General features: G+C 37.1%; 1 protein-coding gene across 6 annotated transcripts in view; it reads left to right on the plus strand.

Annotated features, from left to right (window-relative positions):
- The window catches only part of CFAP44 (cilia and flagella associated protein 44), a 121,816-nt gene that overhangs the window by 47,997 nt on the left and 58,403 nt on the right, over window positions 1–15,416 (plus strand). For 5 of the 6 annotated variants that reach the window (XM_059921136.1, XM_059921131.1, XM_059921137.1 and 2 more), the window contains 3 exons: window positions 5,651–5,812; window positions 6,868–7,101; window positions 14,976–15,121. In XM_059921136.1, coding sequence (XP_059777119.1) covers window positions 5,651–5,812; window positions 6,868–7,101; window positions 14,976–15,121 — 542 coding nt within the window. The remainder of the gene's footprint in view (window positions 1–5,650; window positions 5,813–6,867; window positions 7,102–14,975; window positions 15,122–15,416) is intronic. The other variant, XM_059921133.1, reaches the window with a different exon arrangement.

The following is a 15,416-nucleotide window of genomic DNA, read 5'->3' on the forward strand; positions in this document are numbered from 1 at the left end:
TTGTTGCTGCCATTGGCTGTATCAGGCAGACAGACAATTGTTAATGGCTCAAGATTCTATAAAAATATTGATGAACTAGTTGTTGGCCAGGGCATCCAGTGCTAAGATGACTACCAGCAGTATCTCCAAATATGTTGACCCTTGGGTCCTGACCTTTATCATGGGTGTCTTGGTTAAGGGATGTAAAACAGCAACTTTCCAGTGGGTTTATCATGCATGATGGTAGTTGATACCATGTGTACAGTGTATGACTGTATATTAATCTTGTATTTTGCAACTTTATTCTAATACAGACTTTAGGGTTTTTCTATATATAGTATCATGTCATCTGTAAAAAAGTGAGTTTTACTTCTACCCTTCCAATTTGTCTTATTTTTCTTATTTGATTGCTGTGGCTAGGCCTTCCAATACTATGTTAAAAATATTAATAGAATTGGTGAGAGTGGGCATCCTTGTCTTTTTCCCGATTTTAGAGGAAAAGCTTTCAGTTTTTCACTGTTGAGTATGATGATAGCTCTACATTTGTCATAAACGGCCTTTTTTATGTTGAAGTATGTTCCCTCAATGCCAACATTGATAAGTTTTTTTTTTTTATCATGAATGGATGTTGAATTTTGTGAAATGCTTTTTCTGCATCTATTGAGATGATAATGTGATTTTTATCATTCATTTTGTTAATGTGCTGTATCATATTGATTTTTGTGGATATTGAACCATCCTTGCGTCTCTGGAATAAATCCCACTTGATCATGATGTATGATCCTTTTTATATATGATCTTTTCTACATATTGCTGAATTTTGTTTTCTAATATTTTGTTAAGGATTTTTGCTATTGACCTGTAATTTTCTTTTTTTTGTACTGTATTTGGTTTTGATATCAGGGTAATGGTGGCCTCATAGAATGAATTTGGAAGTGTTCCCTCTTCAATTTTTTGGAACAGTTTGAGAAGGATAGGTATTAGATCTCTTTATATATTTGGTAGAATTCTCCTGTGAAGTGGGAAGTCCCAGATGCATATATGTTAATGAATGTTATATTCTCTTGTATTGATCCCTTTATCACTGCATAATGCCTTTCTTTGTCTTTTGTATAAAATTTGTTTTAAAGTCTACTTTGTCCTATATGAGTATTGCTACCCCAGCTTTCTTGTCATTTCCATTTGCATGAAATATATTTTTTCCTCATTTTCAGTCTCTGTGTGTCTTTAGCTTTGAAGTGAGTCTTTTGTAAGCAGCATATGGATGGGTCTTTTTTTTTAAAACCCAATGAGCCACCCATAATTCTTTGTTGAAGTATTTGGTCCATTGACATTTAAAGTAATTATTTATAGGCATGTACTTATTGCTATTTTGTTACTTGTTTTCTGGCTGTTTTTGTAGTTCTTCTGTGTTCTTTTAGTTTCTTCACTTGTGGTTCATCCTGTTTGGGAATCTCTGTGCTTCCTGTACCTGGATATCTATTTCCTTCTGCAGGTTTGGGAAGTTTTCAGCTACAATTTCATCAAATAGATTTTCAACTCCTTTCTCTCTTTCTCTTCTCCTTCTGGGATCTCTATAATGGGAATGTTAGTATGCTTGATGGTGTCCCAGAGGTCCCTTAAACTATCCTCATTTTTAAAATTTGTTTTTCTTTTTGCTATTCTGATTGGGTGATTTCCATTATTCTACCTTCAAGATCACTTATGCTTTCTTCTGTATCACTTAGTTTGCTCTAATTCCTTCTAGTGTGTTTTCCATTTGTTACTGTATTCTTCAGCTCTGATTATTTTTTATATTTTTCTAGTTTTTGTTAAAATTCTCACATGTTCATCTATTCTTTTTTCAAATTCAGTTAGCATACTTATTACTAATGCTTTGAGCTCTTTATCTGGTAAATTGTTTCTGTTTCATTAATTGTCTTGTTTTTTTCAGGGTTTCTTTCCCTTGTTCTTTTGTTTGTAACAAATTCCTCTGTCCTCTCATTTTGTTTAACTTTCTCTGTCTCTACTCCTACTTTTCCCAAAATTTCACACTGGTTTTTTGTGTCGTATAAATGACAGATCTTCCATATTTTCTAGCTTAAAAAAATCTCTCCAGGCTGTATTTTACAGATTTCTTCTCATATTTTCTACTGACTAGTAATCTCTTCAGTTATCTGGTGTTAAAGCCATCCTTTGTGATCTTATTTTCAACTTCTGTATTTTTTAGTTCTTGAAGTTTTATTTGGTTGTTTTTCATATTTGTTTTGTTAGTTTTATATTTTTTGTTCCCTGTGGATACTTCTATATTCCTTTAAATATAGTAAGCATAGTTGTTTTTTGGGCTGAGTCTGATAATTTCAACATCTGAAGTCTTTATGGATTTTTTTTGGTATTTGTTTTGTTGACTCTCACTCCTGATGTCTTATTTCTAATGTGTCTGGTTATTTTATCTTCACGGATATGTATTGATCATATCTTCACTGAATGAATAAATGAATACCCTTTTCTGTACTCGAAAAAATTCTATTCTGAGGAGAAAAGTGTGAAAGGATACACATCAACTTCTTAGCATTCATTGTATCTGTTTGGGGTCAGGGAGAGAAGTATAATAGTTAACTTTTGTTTCATTTGTGGCAATATTTATGTATTACTTTTATGACTTGACTCATAAAATAGAAACACAGCTCCTCTGAGGCTCTTATAACTTGGCTATATCACCTTCTATCTTTTTATATTGCTGTTATCTTCTGACCACCTGGTCAAGCCTGCTCCTTTATTAAAATTTTGAGAATATGGTTATCTTTCTCTTTATCCAAAGTGTAAACAATTATCCTGAATGATATTAACATCATGTGCCTAGTTGATCAAATCACATCAGCCTCTGAGCTTCTTGACCTCTTCGTTTCCCATGACCTTTACAGTTTATCCACACACTTTCACAGCCACCCACTGGGCACTACTACCACCAGTTTATTAGTTTACTAGGGCTTCCAAAACAAAATACCACAGTCTGGGTGGCTTAAAGAACAGGAATTTATTTTCTCACAGTTTTTTAGGCTAGAAGTTTAAGATCAAGGTGCTGACAGGTTTGATTTCTTCTGAGACCTCTCTCCTTGGCTTGCAGATGGCCACCTTCTCACTGTGTCCTCACATGATTGTCCCTCTGTGTCCTAATCTCCCCTTCTTACAAGGACACCAGTCCTATTGGATTAGGACCCACCCTAACAACTGTATTGTAAAATAATTACCTGCTTAAAGGCCCCATCTCCAAATACAGTCACATTCTGAGATAATGGGGGTTAAGACTTCTGCATAAGAATTTGGGGGGCCATGATTCAGACTACAACGTCTTGTAAGAACTCAACTTTAAAAGTCAACTATTCAGATATCTCACATTCTAACCTCAACCTCTCTTCTATCCAGCCTGTTAACTTAGCTACTTCTGCTCTACTTGTTCTCTGAAGTCCCAGGCACCCCTTGTTCATTCACCATTTGCTTTCCCTCACTCATTAGTCCACTCTTGTCTTAAGTTCCCCCTATATCCGGCTTAAATGGCATGATTCTTTTCAGTAGGGTTCAATAGCACTCTTCCAATGCCTTGAGCTCCCTTCTCTTTTTTTCATACACTTCTGGCAAAAATCCGTCCCTGAATGCCCCCAACTGATTTATATTTGCCTACAGTGATTACCAAGGGCAGCTGGAGATAGTCATACATCAGGGAAGATTAGCTTCTCCATAATTTAGTGACTCTAATGGCCTCAACACAACTCATGGTATGGCTTAGCAATCCTATGACATTGTTCTTATCAACTCTCTCTTTCACCCACAATGAACACTTAAAAACCCCTCCTCTCCTCAAAGCTTCAAGCCTCCCACTAGCTCGCTCACTCTCATTCTCAACATCACTTATTTCATAGAGTGGGAGCCCTCTGCCAGCAACTCCTTTACCTTCCCACTACCAAACGTAAAATTCTGTTACCTCTTCATGTACCTGTTCCTCTTCCCTTTTTTTTTTTTTTTTTTTTTTTTTTTTTTTTACAATAAAGGTGCTGTGTGCCTTCCTACTTGAGGCCAATTCTCCCTGTGACCTTTGATTCTACTCCCACTTTTTTCAACATTTCACACATTTATTTTCTCTTTTCTGTCATATAAATTTAACCTTGCCTATTAAATGGATTATTTCCATCAGTATTTAAATATATTCAAGACTCTCTCATGTATAAAAAATAAATTCCTTGACTTCATGTTCTCTTCCAGTCACTGCTCCATCTTTCTCCTCCCAGTTTTCTTAAGGCGATTGTTTATTCCCACGAACTGCATTTCCTTACACCTACTCCTTCCTTTACACATTCTTACGAGTTTCTTGTGTCTCATAATTCCACCAGATCAGCTCTTCTAAAGATACCGGTGGTATCCATTTAACAGTTTTAGTTCTTATATTCTTGCCCTCTTAGCCTCAATTGACCTTGTTGACCCTCACTTCCTCTTTGAAATACCATCTTTCTTTGATTTGGGGGACATTATGCTCTCCTTGTTCCTTCTTTTACATCTTGTCACTCCTTCTTAGTCTCCCTCACTCAGCCATTGAGTGTTGTTTCCCCAAGGCTCTGTCCCAATCTCTCTTCTCACTCTGTTCTCTTCACCTAGGTGATACCACCAAGGCCACAACTTTTTTAAAAGCCCAAATATGCCACAGGATATTTGCACATGGTATGTCCTTTACATAGCATGCTCCCTCAAACCCTCCCCTAAGTCATTATAAAAATATCTTCTACTCATCCTTCACCTTGAAACTTAGGTACCACCTTCTCAGGAAGCCTTGTACAACCTCCTTACTCTTGTGGTACCTCTGCAACACTTATTGCGGTTATAATTTGCATTTATTTATATGAGTTGTTAAATGACAGGCTCTCCCATTGGAGGTAAGCTTCATAATGGCAGAGGCAATCCCTATTTTTCTTATTATAATTTTGCCTATAGCCCTCTACAAAATTTTGAACACATAATAGGTGTATAATAAGTATAGAATAAAATAACTGAATGAATAAACATTTCGAATAAACATTTTGAATAACGTTTCTGTAGACTATCAAGATGGGGATTTCCCACACATGGTTAAATACATGATTTTGGACTGGACTAGAGAGATTAATCTGGAGTCTAATTGCTTGTGAGTGGTAATGAAGCCTTGATCGGCTATAAGATTTCCCAGGGCATGTTTATGGAGAGAAAGAAGAAGAGGGAAGTGAACAAAAATCTTGGGGACATCCACATTAAATGAACTCAGGCAGAGAGAGGATGATCCATCAAAGGAGGCTGAGGTTGTATATGCCATTCACGTACTGCAGATTTTCCTTGGCAGTCCTAATTTTAATATTTTGCCCTTTGGGCTAACATTTCACAACCAAATTTTTGGCTCAGAAAATATGGCATCTATAAGGGAAATGAATCTAAATCTAATTTTAACACTTAGCTTATTAATTAATAATGATATAATTGTACTAATAATTGTGTATAGTGATTAATAAGATTGACTAAGTTCCTCACTGTGGTTATTACTGGTAATAAGTATCTTTTAAAAATGGCTAATATACATAGCAATTATAGTTTGCCTGGTTTAAAATCTTTTTGAACTGTGCTTCTAAAAATTTGCCTAAATGTAAATGATATGTTTTAATTTTTTTTTTAGCCTGAAAGTACTTTACTGATTATTTGTGAGAATGGCTATGTTCTTGAAGCTCCATTTCCAACTATAAAGGAGGAGGAGGAGGACCATGATGTAGTTTCCTATGAAATCAAAGACATGTGTATAAAATGTTTCCATTTCTCAAGTGTCAAATCTAAGATTCTGGTATGAAATACCCTTGAAGCATTGTCTTCTAATTTTTTTTCTTTCTTAGAATATAAAATATCCTGTGTTAAGTGCTGGGAAAATACGAAGAAGAATAAGACATAGACTTTTACTTTAAGGAGCTTATTTGGTAGAAAGCAGCTTATTGTATTAGAAGGTGGTAATGAGTAGATATTAAAATCACAGTGCAAAGAAAAGAATTTTAGGGGCACGCAGAGGAAAGAATATATGATTCTGATAGAGGGGTGAGAGGAGGTCAAGGATGACTTCATGGAGGTGATATTTAGTATTTAAAGAATGGGAAGGATTTTGACAGGTTGAAAATGAGGAGGAAGGCAATAAAAGCTGGGAGAACATCCTGAGGGAAGGCAGAGTTGCAAGAGTTTTGGTGTTTTCGAGAAATGAAGAATGGACCATGAGGCAGAGGGATGCAATTTGTGGAGGGGTGTGACAGGAGTCTGTGACCACCACATGGAACCCCTTAAATATTAGCCAAGATGTTTTAATTTAATTTTTGGGCCATTGGAATCCATTTTGAATTTTTGAGGAGGAGATTGATGTGATGAGATGATATAAATTTGGAAGTTAATTCTAAGAGGTAAATGGAATAAAGAGGTAAAAGATGGGAGGTAGGGATGCCAGTGCTAGGGGGCTTTTGCAATAGCCAGTTGATAGAGGCTGAGGGCCTAAATCGCTGTATTGCTAAAGATAGAAACAGCTTCCCTCGTGGACTATTTCAATCCACCAAATTCATGGATTGACAGTGATAGGCTCTGAGAGAAACTATATTTAACTTCTCTATGAGGAAAAAAAAGGCAAAATAATTTCTGTAAAACCAGGATCAATGGGAGTTATGCAGAAAAATCATTCCAATGATTTGAAAATTTTAACAATAAAAATATATTCCCAACTTGATAATAATCTTTAAATGACATTATTTGTTACATTAGAGCTGTGAATTTTTCTAGGACTCTATCTTTCTCCTACTTTCTTTAATAATAGTGTGAATGAATGAATGAATTACAGGTTTTATCTCAATATCTCTTTTGCACAAGAGATTAATAGAAATTGCAAAGAGAAAGAAACAAAAGGAGTTGAAGGAGAAGGAAAAGGAAGAAAGGAGGAAAAGCCTAGAAGCAGAGATGGGAGAAGATGGAGAAAAGGAACTCCAGGGGGAAGAGGAGGAGGAGGAGGAGGAGGAGGCATTACCCGAAATCTTTATTCCTTTAACCCCCTGTCACATCCTCTGTGGATTTTACTCTGGGCCAGGGAAGTTCTGGGTTTCTTTGGTAAGTAATAATGTAATAAATTTTTATCTCAACCCTAATCTAATTATAGGTATTATTTTCCATCACTTTCTTACTTCCTTACTCTATGGTAAGACTCCAGCTGTTAACTACTACCGAAGGTGTGAATTTTGATGAATGAATGTGAGTTTGTTTTTATATCATCTTAATATGTTTTATATGTCTACTTATTGTATCTGTTATCTGCGACAATCACACGTTTCAGAAGGTCAAAGGGGAGGAGAATCAAAGGTAGAAGGGCAAAGGGCTAAGGGGTATTCCAGCTGTGTTTGTCGTTTTAAAATTTTGAATATGATGGCAGCACAGTCCACTGGACTTTTGCTTACCTTTCATTATCTACAACTATGCTGTGTGGCTGCATGAAAGTCTGGGAAAATGACTGTTTTTAGATGGTCACATTGCCACCCTGAGTGAAATTGGGACTTGGCTAATAAGGAAGAAGAGAAAAATGCGAGGCAAGTACCTGTGAATGTTACAATAATGTGACAATTACATCCCCTAATTATATATTTTCTATTCTTATAAAATATTTTATTGATCTATTGCAAAGCAAGATTTCCTTCATTATGAATTTATCACAAATTTCAATTCCATTCACCAAAAAAGTAATAATTGACATAAAAGTATATGTGAAAGACTATCTCCAATTCGTAAGTGGTATCAGATCTTTTGCCAGGCCAGGAGACTGCCTAGCTGAGTACTGTTGCTATAAGGAGTGATGAGAGTTAACTCCACTCCTCTTCAACATTTCTTAGAAATATATCTTTGATAGCAACTTCTAAGGAGACAAGCAGCAAGAAGGATAGAAAGTAGTGATGGAGGCACCTTAGGATTCCATGTAGTAGTGCCTTGAGCTTTTATCTTCTGTGCTTTATGAAACAATTATCGATGGCTACTGTTGTGTGGGGTTCACGGGGTAAAGGAATAATTAAGACATGATCCTGCCTTCTGAAAGTTCCCTCATATCATGAGGGAGAGAGGCGCAGAAACAATTGTACAGTAATATAATAGAGTTCTAGTGTCCTTGAAACATATGTAAGAATTATTAATTATTTAACAAGCATATTTAATGCTTACCTTTAGGGGTGCCAGATAAGTATTACATGGGACATACTTACACTAAAAACATATTTGTTGTTTATCTGAAATTCAAATTAACTGTGCATCCTGCATTTAAAAACTTTTTTCCTGGTTTTACTGAGATATAATTGACATGCAGCATTGTGTAATTTAAGGTATATAGCATAATGATTTGACTTGCATGTATCATGAAATGATTACCACAATAAGTTTAGTTAACATTCATTCTGTATTTTTATTTGCTAAATCTGGAAACCTGCTTATTCTATACCAGACACCATTCTAAGTGACCACCCTATAAAATAAGCGCTCTTCATAATTTGCATTTTACATAAGAAGAAACCAAGGAGTGGAGAGGTTAGGTAACTTATCTGAGGTTGTATAATTAATGAGAGGTGGAACCAGCATCTGGACTCAGGCAGTCTGGGTCTAGAGTCCACGCTCTTAACCATTAAACTACACCAGCATACAAGGTCAAGGCATAGTTCAGAAGAAGTGACACTAACCCTGCTTGACTCAACTATTTGCCAACTCTGTACCTGCATCCAAGCAGATGCTGCAGAAAACCAGTCTCATTCTGAAGGCACGACCACAGTTCTCAAATCAGCACTCACAGTGCAGGCTGGTTCTACTGCCCAGCCATGTTCACTTTCCCGCTTTCCAAATTATCGCTTTAATTCTTCTCCCATTAATCATTTTGTACCTTCCCTCAATTTCTAATGATAACCTTATCTCACATTTCTTTTCTGTTTTCTTTTTCTTTCTTTTTTTTTTTTTTTTTTGGCCCCACTGAGCGGCTTACAGGATCTTAGTTCCCCAACCAGGGATTGAACCCGGGCCCCGGCAGTGAAAGCACAGAGTTCTAACCACTGGACCGCCAAGGAATTCCCATCTCACATTTCACTGAGAAAATAAAATAAAAACAATCAGATGGAATTTCCTTATCTTGTCTTAATGAGATCTAATGTCCTATGGAGATCCATACACGTTTGTCTGCTATTGTTAACAATTGGTGAATGGTCCCCTGCAACTTTCCAAGGACACTATTCCAAATGGCCTCTTGATCCCATCCCCTCTCACTTTCTCAAAGATTTTACTCCTGAAATAAACTAGCTGGTCTCCTGTATCTTCAACCTCTCTCTGTTTACTCAGTTCTTATCGTCAGCACATAAACATGCTCCTAGTACTTGAATTTTTTTCTTTCACATCTCTTTTCTTCTCATCCACTGCTCCTTTATAGGAAAACTTGAAAGAGTTGTCTGTAGTCACTGGCTTCATTTCTTCATCTCCTATTTGGTTTTTAACACATTCCAGTCAGGTTTCTAGCTCCACCACTTCAAGTCATCAAAGATTTTCCTACTGCCAAGCTCAGTGGTCACTTCTCTGTCCATTTGACCTCTCCAAAATATTTGATAAAGTTAACCCTCCATTCTTCTTAAAGCATTTTCTTTTTTGGCTTCCATGACACCACCATCTGCTGGCCACTCCTTTTCAGCCTCTTTTGCTGCCTTCTTATATGTTGAACTAGCTTTGAACTTTGAAGTACTCTAGGATGTGGTCTTGGGTGCCCTCTTTCTTGCTAGATGATTTTATCTGGTCCCAAGATTTTAAATATCAAATATATGCCAATATATTTCATTTTTATCTCTAGTCTTGACCTCTCCTCTCATATTCGGACTTGTATGTCCAACTTGACATCACTACTTGGCACCTCAAAATGGACATGCCCAAAATATAACTTTTTTAAAAAAAAATTTTTATTTATTTTTATTTTGGCTGCTCTGGGTTTTAGTCATGGCACATGGACTCTTTAGTTGCGGCATGTGGGATCTTTAGTTGTGGCACGTGGGATCTTTAGTTGTGGCATGTGGACTTCTTAGTTGTGGTGTGCGGACTTCTTAGTTGCGGTGTGTGGACTTCTTAGTTGCGGCATGCATGCAGGATCTAGTTCCTCAACCAGGGATCGAACCTGGGCCCCCTGTATTGGGAGCACATAGTCTTTTTTTTTTTTTTTTAATAATTTTATTTATTTATTTATTTATTTGGCTGTGTTGGGTCTTTGTTGCTGTGCACGGGCTTCCTCTAGTTGCGGTGAGCAGGGGCTACTCTTCGTTGCGGTGCGCGGGTTTCTCATTGTGGTAGTTTCTCTTGTTGCGGAGCACGGGCTCTAGGTGCACGGGTTTCAGTAGTTGTGGCTTGCAGGCCCTAGAGTGCAGGCTCAGTAGTTGTGGTACACAGGCTCAGCTGCTCTACAGCATGTGGGATCTTCCCGGACCAGGACTCGAAACTGTGTCCCCTGCATTGGCAGGCAGATTCTCAACCACTGCGCCACCAGGGAAGCCCAGGAGCACAGAGTCTTACCCACTGTACCACCAGGGAAATCCCCAAAATATAACTTTTAAATCACACTTGCCCTGTGCAAACCTGCTCCATCTCCATCTCAGTAAATGGGACAACCATCCATCCTGTTACTAAGCCAAAACTCTGAGAGTTGTTAATGATTCTTTTCTTTCCTTTACCTTTGATATTCTTATTTCAAAGTACGTCTTTTGTAAGCAGTACATGGTTAGGCTTTTCTTTTTAATCCTGTAGTAAAATCTTTATTTTAATAGAACACTGTGTCCTTTTATATTTAACGTAATGGCTAATATAGTTTAGATTAAATCTACCATCTTATTATTTCTGTTTATCACACCAATTCTACTTTTGGTTTTTCACCTTCTATCAGATGATTAGGTAGTTTTTCCCCCAATTTTCCTCCTCTATTAGGTTATTAGTTATACATTTTTTTTTACTATTTTGTTTTTAGTGGTGATGCTAAAGGTCATAGTATATATCCTTAATTTAATATAATTTGATACAAATTTATTCTTTTACTAGCTCTAGAGAAAAAAGATCTTAGGGCACTTTAGTGTTGTGTATCCTCCCCCTCACCTCATTGTCACATTTTATATATATATATATACATACACACACACACACACACACACACATATATATGTATATATAAGTTTGGGGGGTTTTTTTTGCCTTATAGTGCCCATTTTGCCTTTACAACTTTTAGTTCTTCTGTATATTTTCTTTTTAAAACTTTGATATCTTCTTATCATCTTTTGTCGTCCATTCTGCCATCTATATCTTTTTTTTTTAAATTTATTTTTGGCTGCATTGGATTTTTGTAGCTGTGCGGGGGCTACTCTTCTTTGCGGTGCACGGGCTTCTCGTTGTGGTGGCTTCTCTGTTGCAGAGCATATCCTCTAGGTGCACGGGCTTCAGTAGTTGTGGCACGCAGGCTCAGTAGTTGTGGTTTGCGGGCTCTAGAGCACAGGCTCAGTAGTTGTGGTACACGGGCTTAGTTGCGTCACGGCATGTGGGATCTTCCTGGACCAGGGATCGAACCTGTGTCCCCTGCATTGGCAGGCAGATTCTTAACCACTGCGCTACCAGGGAAGCCCCATGTACATCTTTTTATTGTTATTTTTTGTAACCTATGCATCTTTTTTTCTCTTGTTGCTTTGAAGATTTTGTGTTAAAAGGTGTAACTTCTTTATTTTTTTATTGAAGTACAGTTGATTTACAGTGTTGTGCCAGTCTCTGCTGTACAGCAACGTGACTCAGTTATACATATGCAGACTTCTTTTTTTCATATTCTTTTCCATTATGGTTTATCACAGGATATTGAATATAGTTCCCTGTGCTATACAGTAGGACCTTGTTGTTTATCCATCCTATATATAATAGTTTACATCTGCTAATCCCACACTCCCAGTCCTTCCCTCTCCCACCCTCCTCCCACTTGGCAACTACAAGTCTGATCTCTATGTCTGTGAGTCTGTTTCTCTTTTGTAGCTAGGTTCATTTGTGCCATATTTTAGATTCCACATATAAGTGATATCATATGGTATTTGTCTTTCTCTTTTTGACTTACTTCAGTTAGTATGATAATCTCTAGTTTCATCCATGTTGCTGTAAATGGCATTATTTCATTCTTTTTTTATGGCCGAGTAGTATTCCACTGTATATATGTACCACATCTTCCTTATCCATTCATCTGTCAATGGACATTTAGGTTGTTTCCATGTTTGGGCTCTTGTGAATAGTGCTGCTATGAACATAGGGGTGCATGTATCTTTTGAATTATAGTATTGTCTGTGTATATGCCCAGGAGTGGGATTGCTGGATCATATGGTAATTCTAATTTTAGTTTTCTGAGCAACCTCCATACTGTTTTCCAGAGTGGCTGCCCCAACTTACATTTCCACCAACAGTGTAGGAGAGTTCCCTTTTCTCCACACTCTCTCTATCAATTGTTATTCGTAGACTTTTTAATGATGGCCATTCTGACAAGTGTGAGGTGGTACCTCATTGTAGTTTTGATTTGCATTTCTCTAGTAATTAGTGATGTTGAGCATCTTTTCATGTGCCTGCTAGCCATCTGTATGTCTTCTTTGGAGAAATGTCTATTTAGGTCTTCTGTCCATTTTTTGATTGGGTTGTTTGTTTTTTTGTTGTTGAGTTGTATGAGCTGTTTGTATATTTTGGAGATTAAGCCCTTGTCTGTCACATCATTCGCAAATATTTTCTCCCATTCCATAGGTTGTCTTTTTTTTTTTTTATGGTTTCCTTTGCTGTGCAAAAGCTTGTAAGTTTGATTAGATCCCATTTGTTTATTTTTGTTTTTATTTCTGTCGCCTTGGGAGACTGACCTAAGAAAACATTGGTATGATTTATGTCAGAGAATGTTTTGCTTATGCTCTCTTTTAGGAGTTTTATGGTGTAATGTTAAAAGGTGTAAATTCTTCATATATCTTGCTTGTGGATCATTGCATTTCTTGTACTTCAACACATTTGTATTCAGTTTTAGAAAATTCTCAGACATTTATCGACCACAATATTGCTTCTGGTCCATATTTTTAGTCTCTTCTTGTGGGATTCTAATTTTGTGTATATTAATCATTATCATTATGTCCCATGTAGATCTTACACTCCTTTTTAAAAAATTTTACATCTGTATTTTCTCTCTCCTGCCTTACTCTATTTTTTCTCATTCTGTTCCGGCTTCATAACTCTAGTTTTAGCTGTGTCTAGTTGCTTTTAAACCAATCTATTGAATTCTAATTTTTGTCATTTTATTTTTCAGTTCTAGAATTTTTATTTTTTCCATTATCTACTTTGTTATAGATCCTAATTGACTTCTTTCTGTATTGCCTTCAAAGTCCTTAAATATATTAATCAGAGTTATTTTGAAGTCCATTTTGAAAACACCTCTATCACTATTTCTTGTACTTTTGTTTCTTTGGTCTGTTTTTTTTTTTTTTGATTTTCAGTCAAGACTTTTCTTTGTTAGTATACCTAGTTTTTTTTTTTAATTGAATGCTGGCTCTTGTCTGTGAAAAACTGTGGCATCAGCTTGAGTCTCTGTATATTGCTATTGTCTCCTGGAATTTATTTTTGGTTCTGGAAAGCAACTAGAAATCCTAGATCAGTTTCATCCAGTCAGTGATTGAGATGACTTGAAATTAGGTTTTACTTCCTACGAGGGCCAATCTATTTCTGGTTTATCCATACGTGTGGGATATAGTGCTCCAGGGTTGCAATGGAAAGCCCAGTGGAAGGTGTGTTTACAATGGCTCCTTCTTCTTGGAGGACCCTGGGAATTCTTTGCCTTTCCCTAAGCCCATGACACTACAGATTGCTCTGCTCAACTTCTTAACGTCTCAGCTGCCACTTTCAGAACTGGCAGTTGCCTTAGGGAGAAAAAAAATCTCCTAGACTGGAAATCTCTGAAAACCATGATCTACAAAACTCTATTGTTAAATACTGCTTATGCCGAATAATTCTTAAAATAAAATGGAATTCAGTATGTAGATAGAAATGATATCTCTCCTGTATTGTCTTTTTTTAATATTTATTTATTTAATTAATTAAAAAAAATTTTTTTATATTTATTTTTGGCTGTGTTGGGTCTTCGTTTCTGTGCGAGGGCTTTCTCTAGTTGCGGCAAGTGGGGGCCACTCTTCATCGCGGTGCGCGGGCCTCTCACTATCGCGGCCTCTCTTGTTGTGGAGCACAGGCTCCAGACGCGCAGGCTCAGTAGTTGTGGCGCACGGGCCTAGTTGCTCCGCGGCATGTGGGATCTTCCCAGACCAGGGCTCGAACCTGTGTCCCCTGCATTGGCAGATTCTCAACCACTGCGCCACCAGGGAAGCCCTAATATTTATTTTTATTTATTTATTTTGGCTGTGTCGGATCTTCATTGCAGCACGTGGGATCTTTCATTGCAGTGCATGGGCTCTTCCTTGCGGCACACGAGCTCAATAGTTGCAGCGCGCAGGCTCCAGAGTGCATGGGCTCTGTAGTTGTGGGCGCATGGGCTCTCTAGTTGAGGTGCACGGGCTCAGTAGTTGTGGCACACAGGCTTAGTTGCCCCGTGGCATGTGGATCCTAGTTCCCCAACAAGGGATCGAACCCACGTCCCCTGCATTGGGAGGCAGATTCTTAACCACTGGACCATCAGGGAAGTCCCTCTTGTATTGTCTTTTAAGTGGGAAGAAATCATTGTAAGGTGTTTTATTTTTATAATTATGTAGTTGCATATAAATGAATAATAGGTTTTATAAAGCATCTCCATCTGTAACCATAGAAATCATACAAAAGTATATGTTTTAAGACACCTATTTTATGTGTTAAAATTTGAAATAATCAAAAACTCCTCATGTGGTCATAGGTTTCTTATATTCAGGTACTACCTTCTATGTTATTTATCTCTTTTCCAGGGTGGCTATGATTCTGGTTTTCTATATCACTGTGAGTTTCCCCCATATGACAAAAGCAGTGATATCACAGAAAAGAAAGATGAACCTTTTGATTTCCGTCTTCTTGAGGATACAGAGGATAATCCCATCACAACTATCACTTTCAGGTGACCAGAATTTCAGAAAGCTTTAAAAAAAACTATATCCCATTACTGTCTGTTTTTGTCCGTCATTAATATTGTCAATTTTAAAGATCTGTCCAAATGGAGGAGTACTCAAACAATGTTTAGTTAAATAGATCAAGTGAGTAAAGTAGAATCTAAGCTACTCCTGAAACTACTTCAATCCCTTCTATCAAATATTCTGTCAGAATTTATCACACAGTTGAATTGTATGGATTTTCTTTCTGTTACTTAGGAGGATGCTACTGCACAGTCAGATAACGAAAGTTCTGGGTTACAA

This window comes from Balaenoptera ricei, chromosome 4 (assembly GCF_028023285.1).
Source record: "Balaenoptera ricei isolate mBalRic1 chromosome 4, mBalRic1.hap2, whole genome shotgun sequence".
Classification (NCBI taxonomy): Eukaryota; Metazoa; Chordata; class Mammalia; order Artiodactyla; family Balaenopteridae; genus Balaenoptera; species Balaenoptera ricei.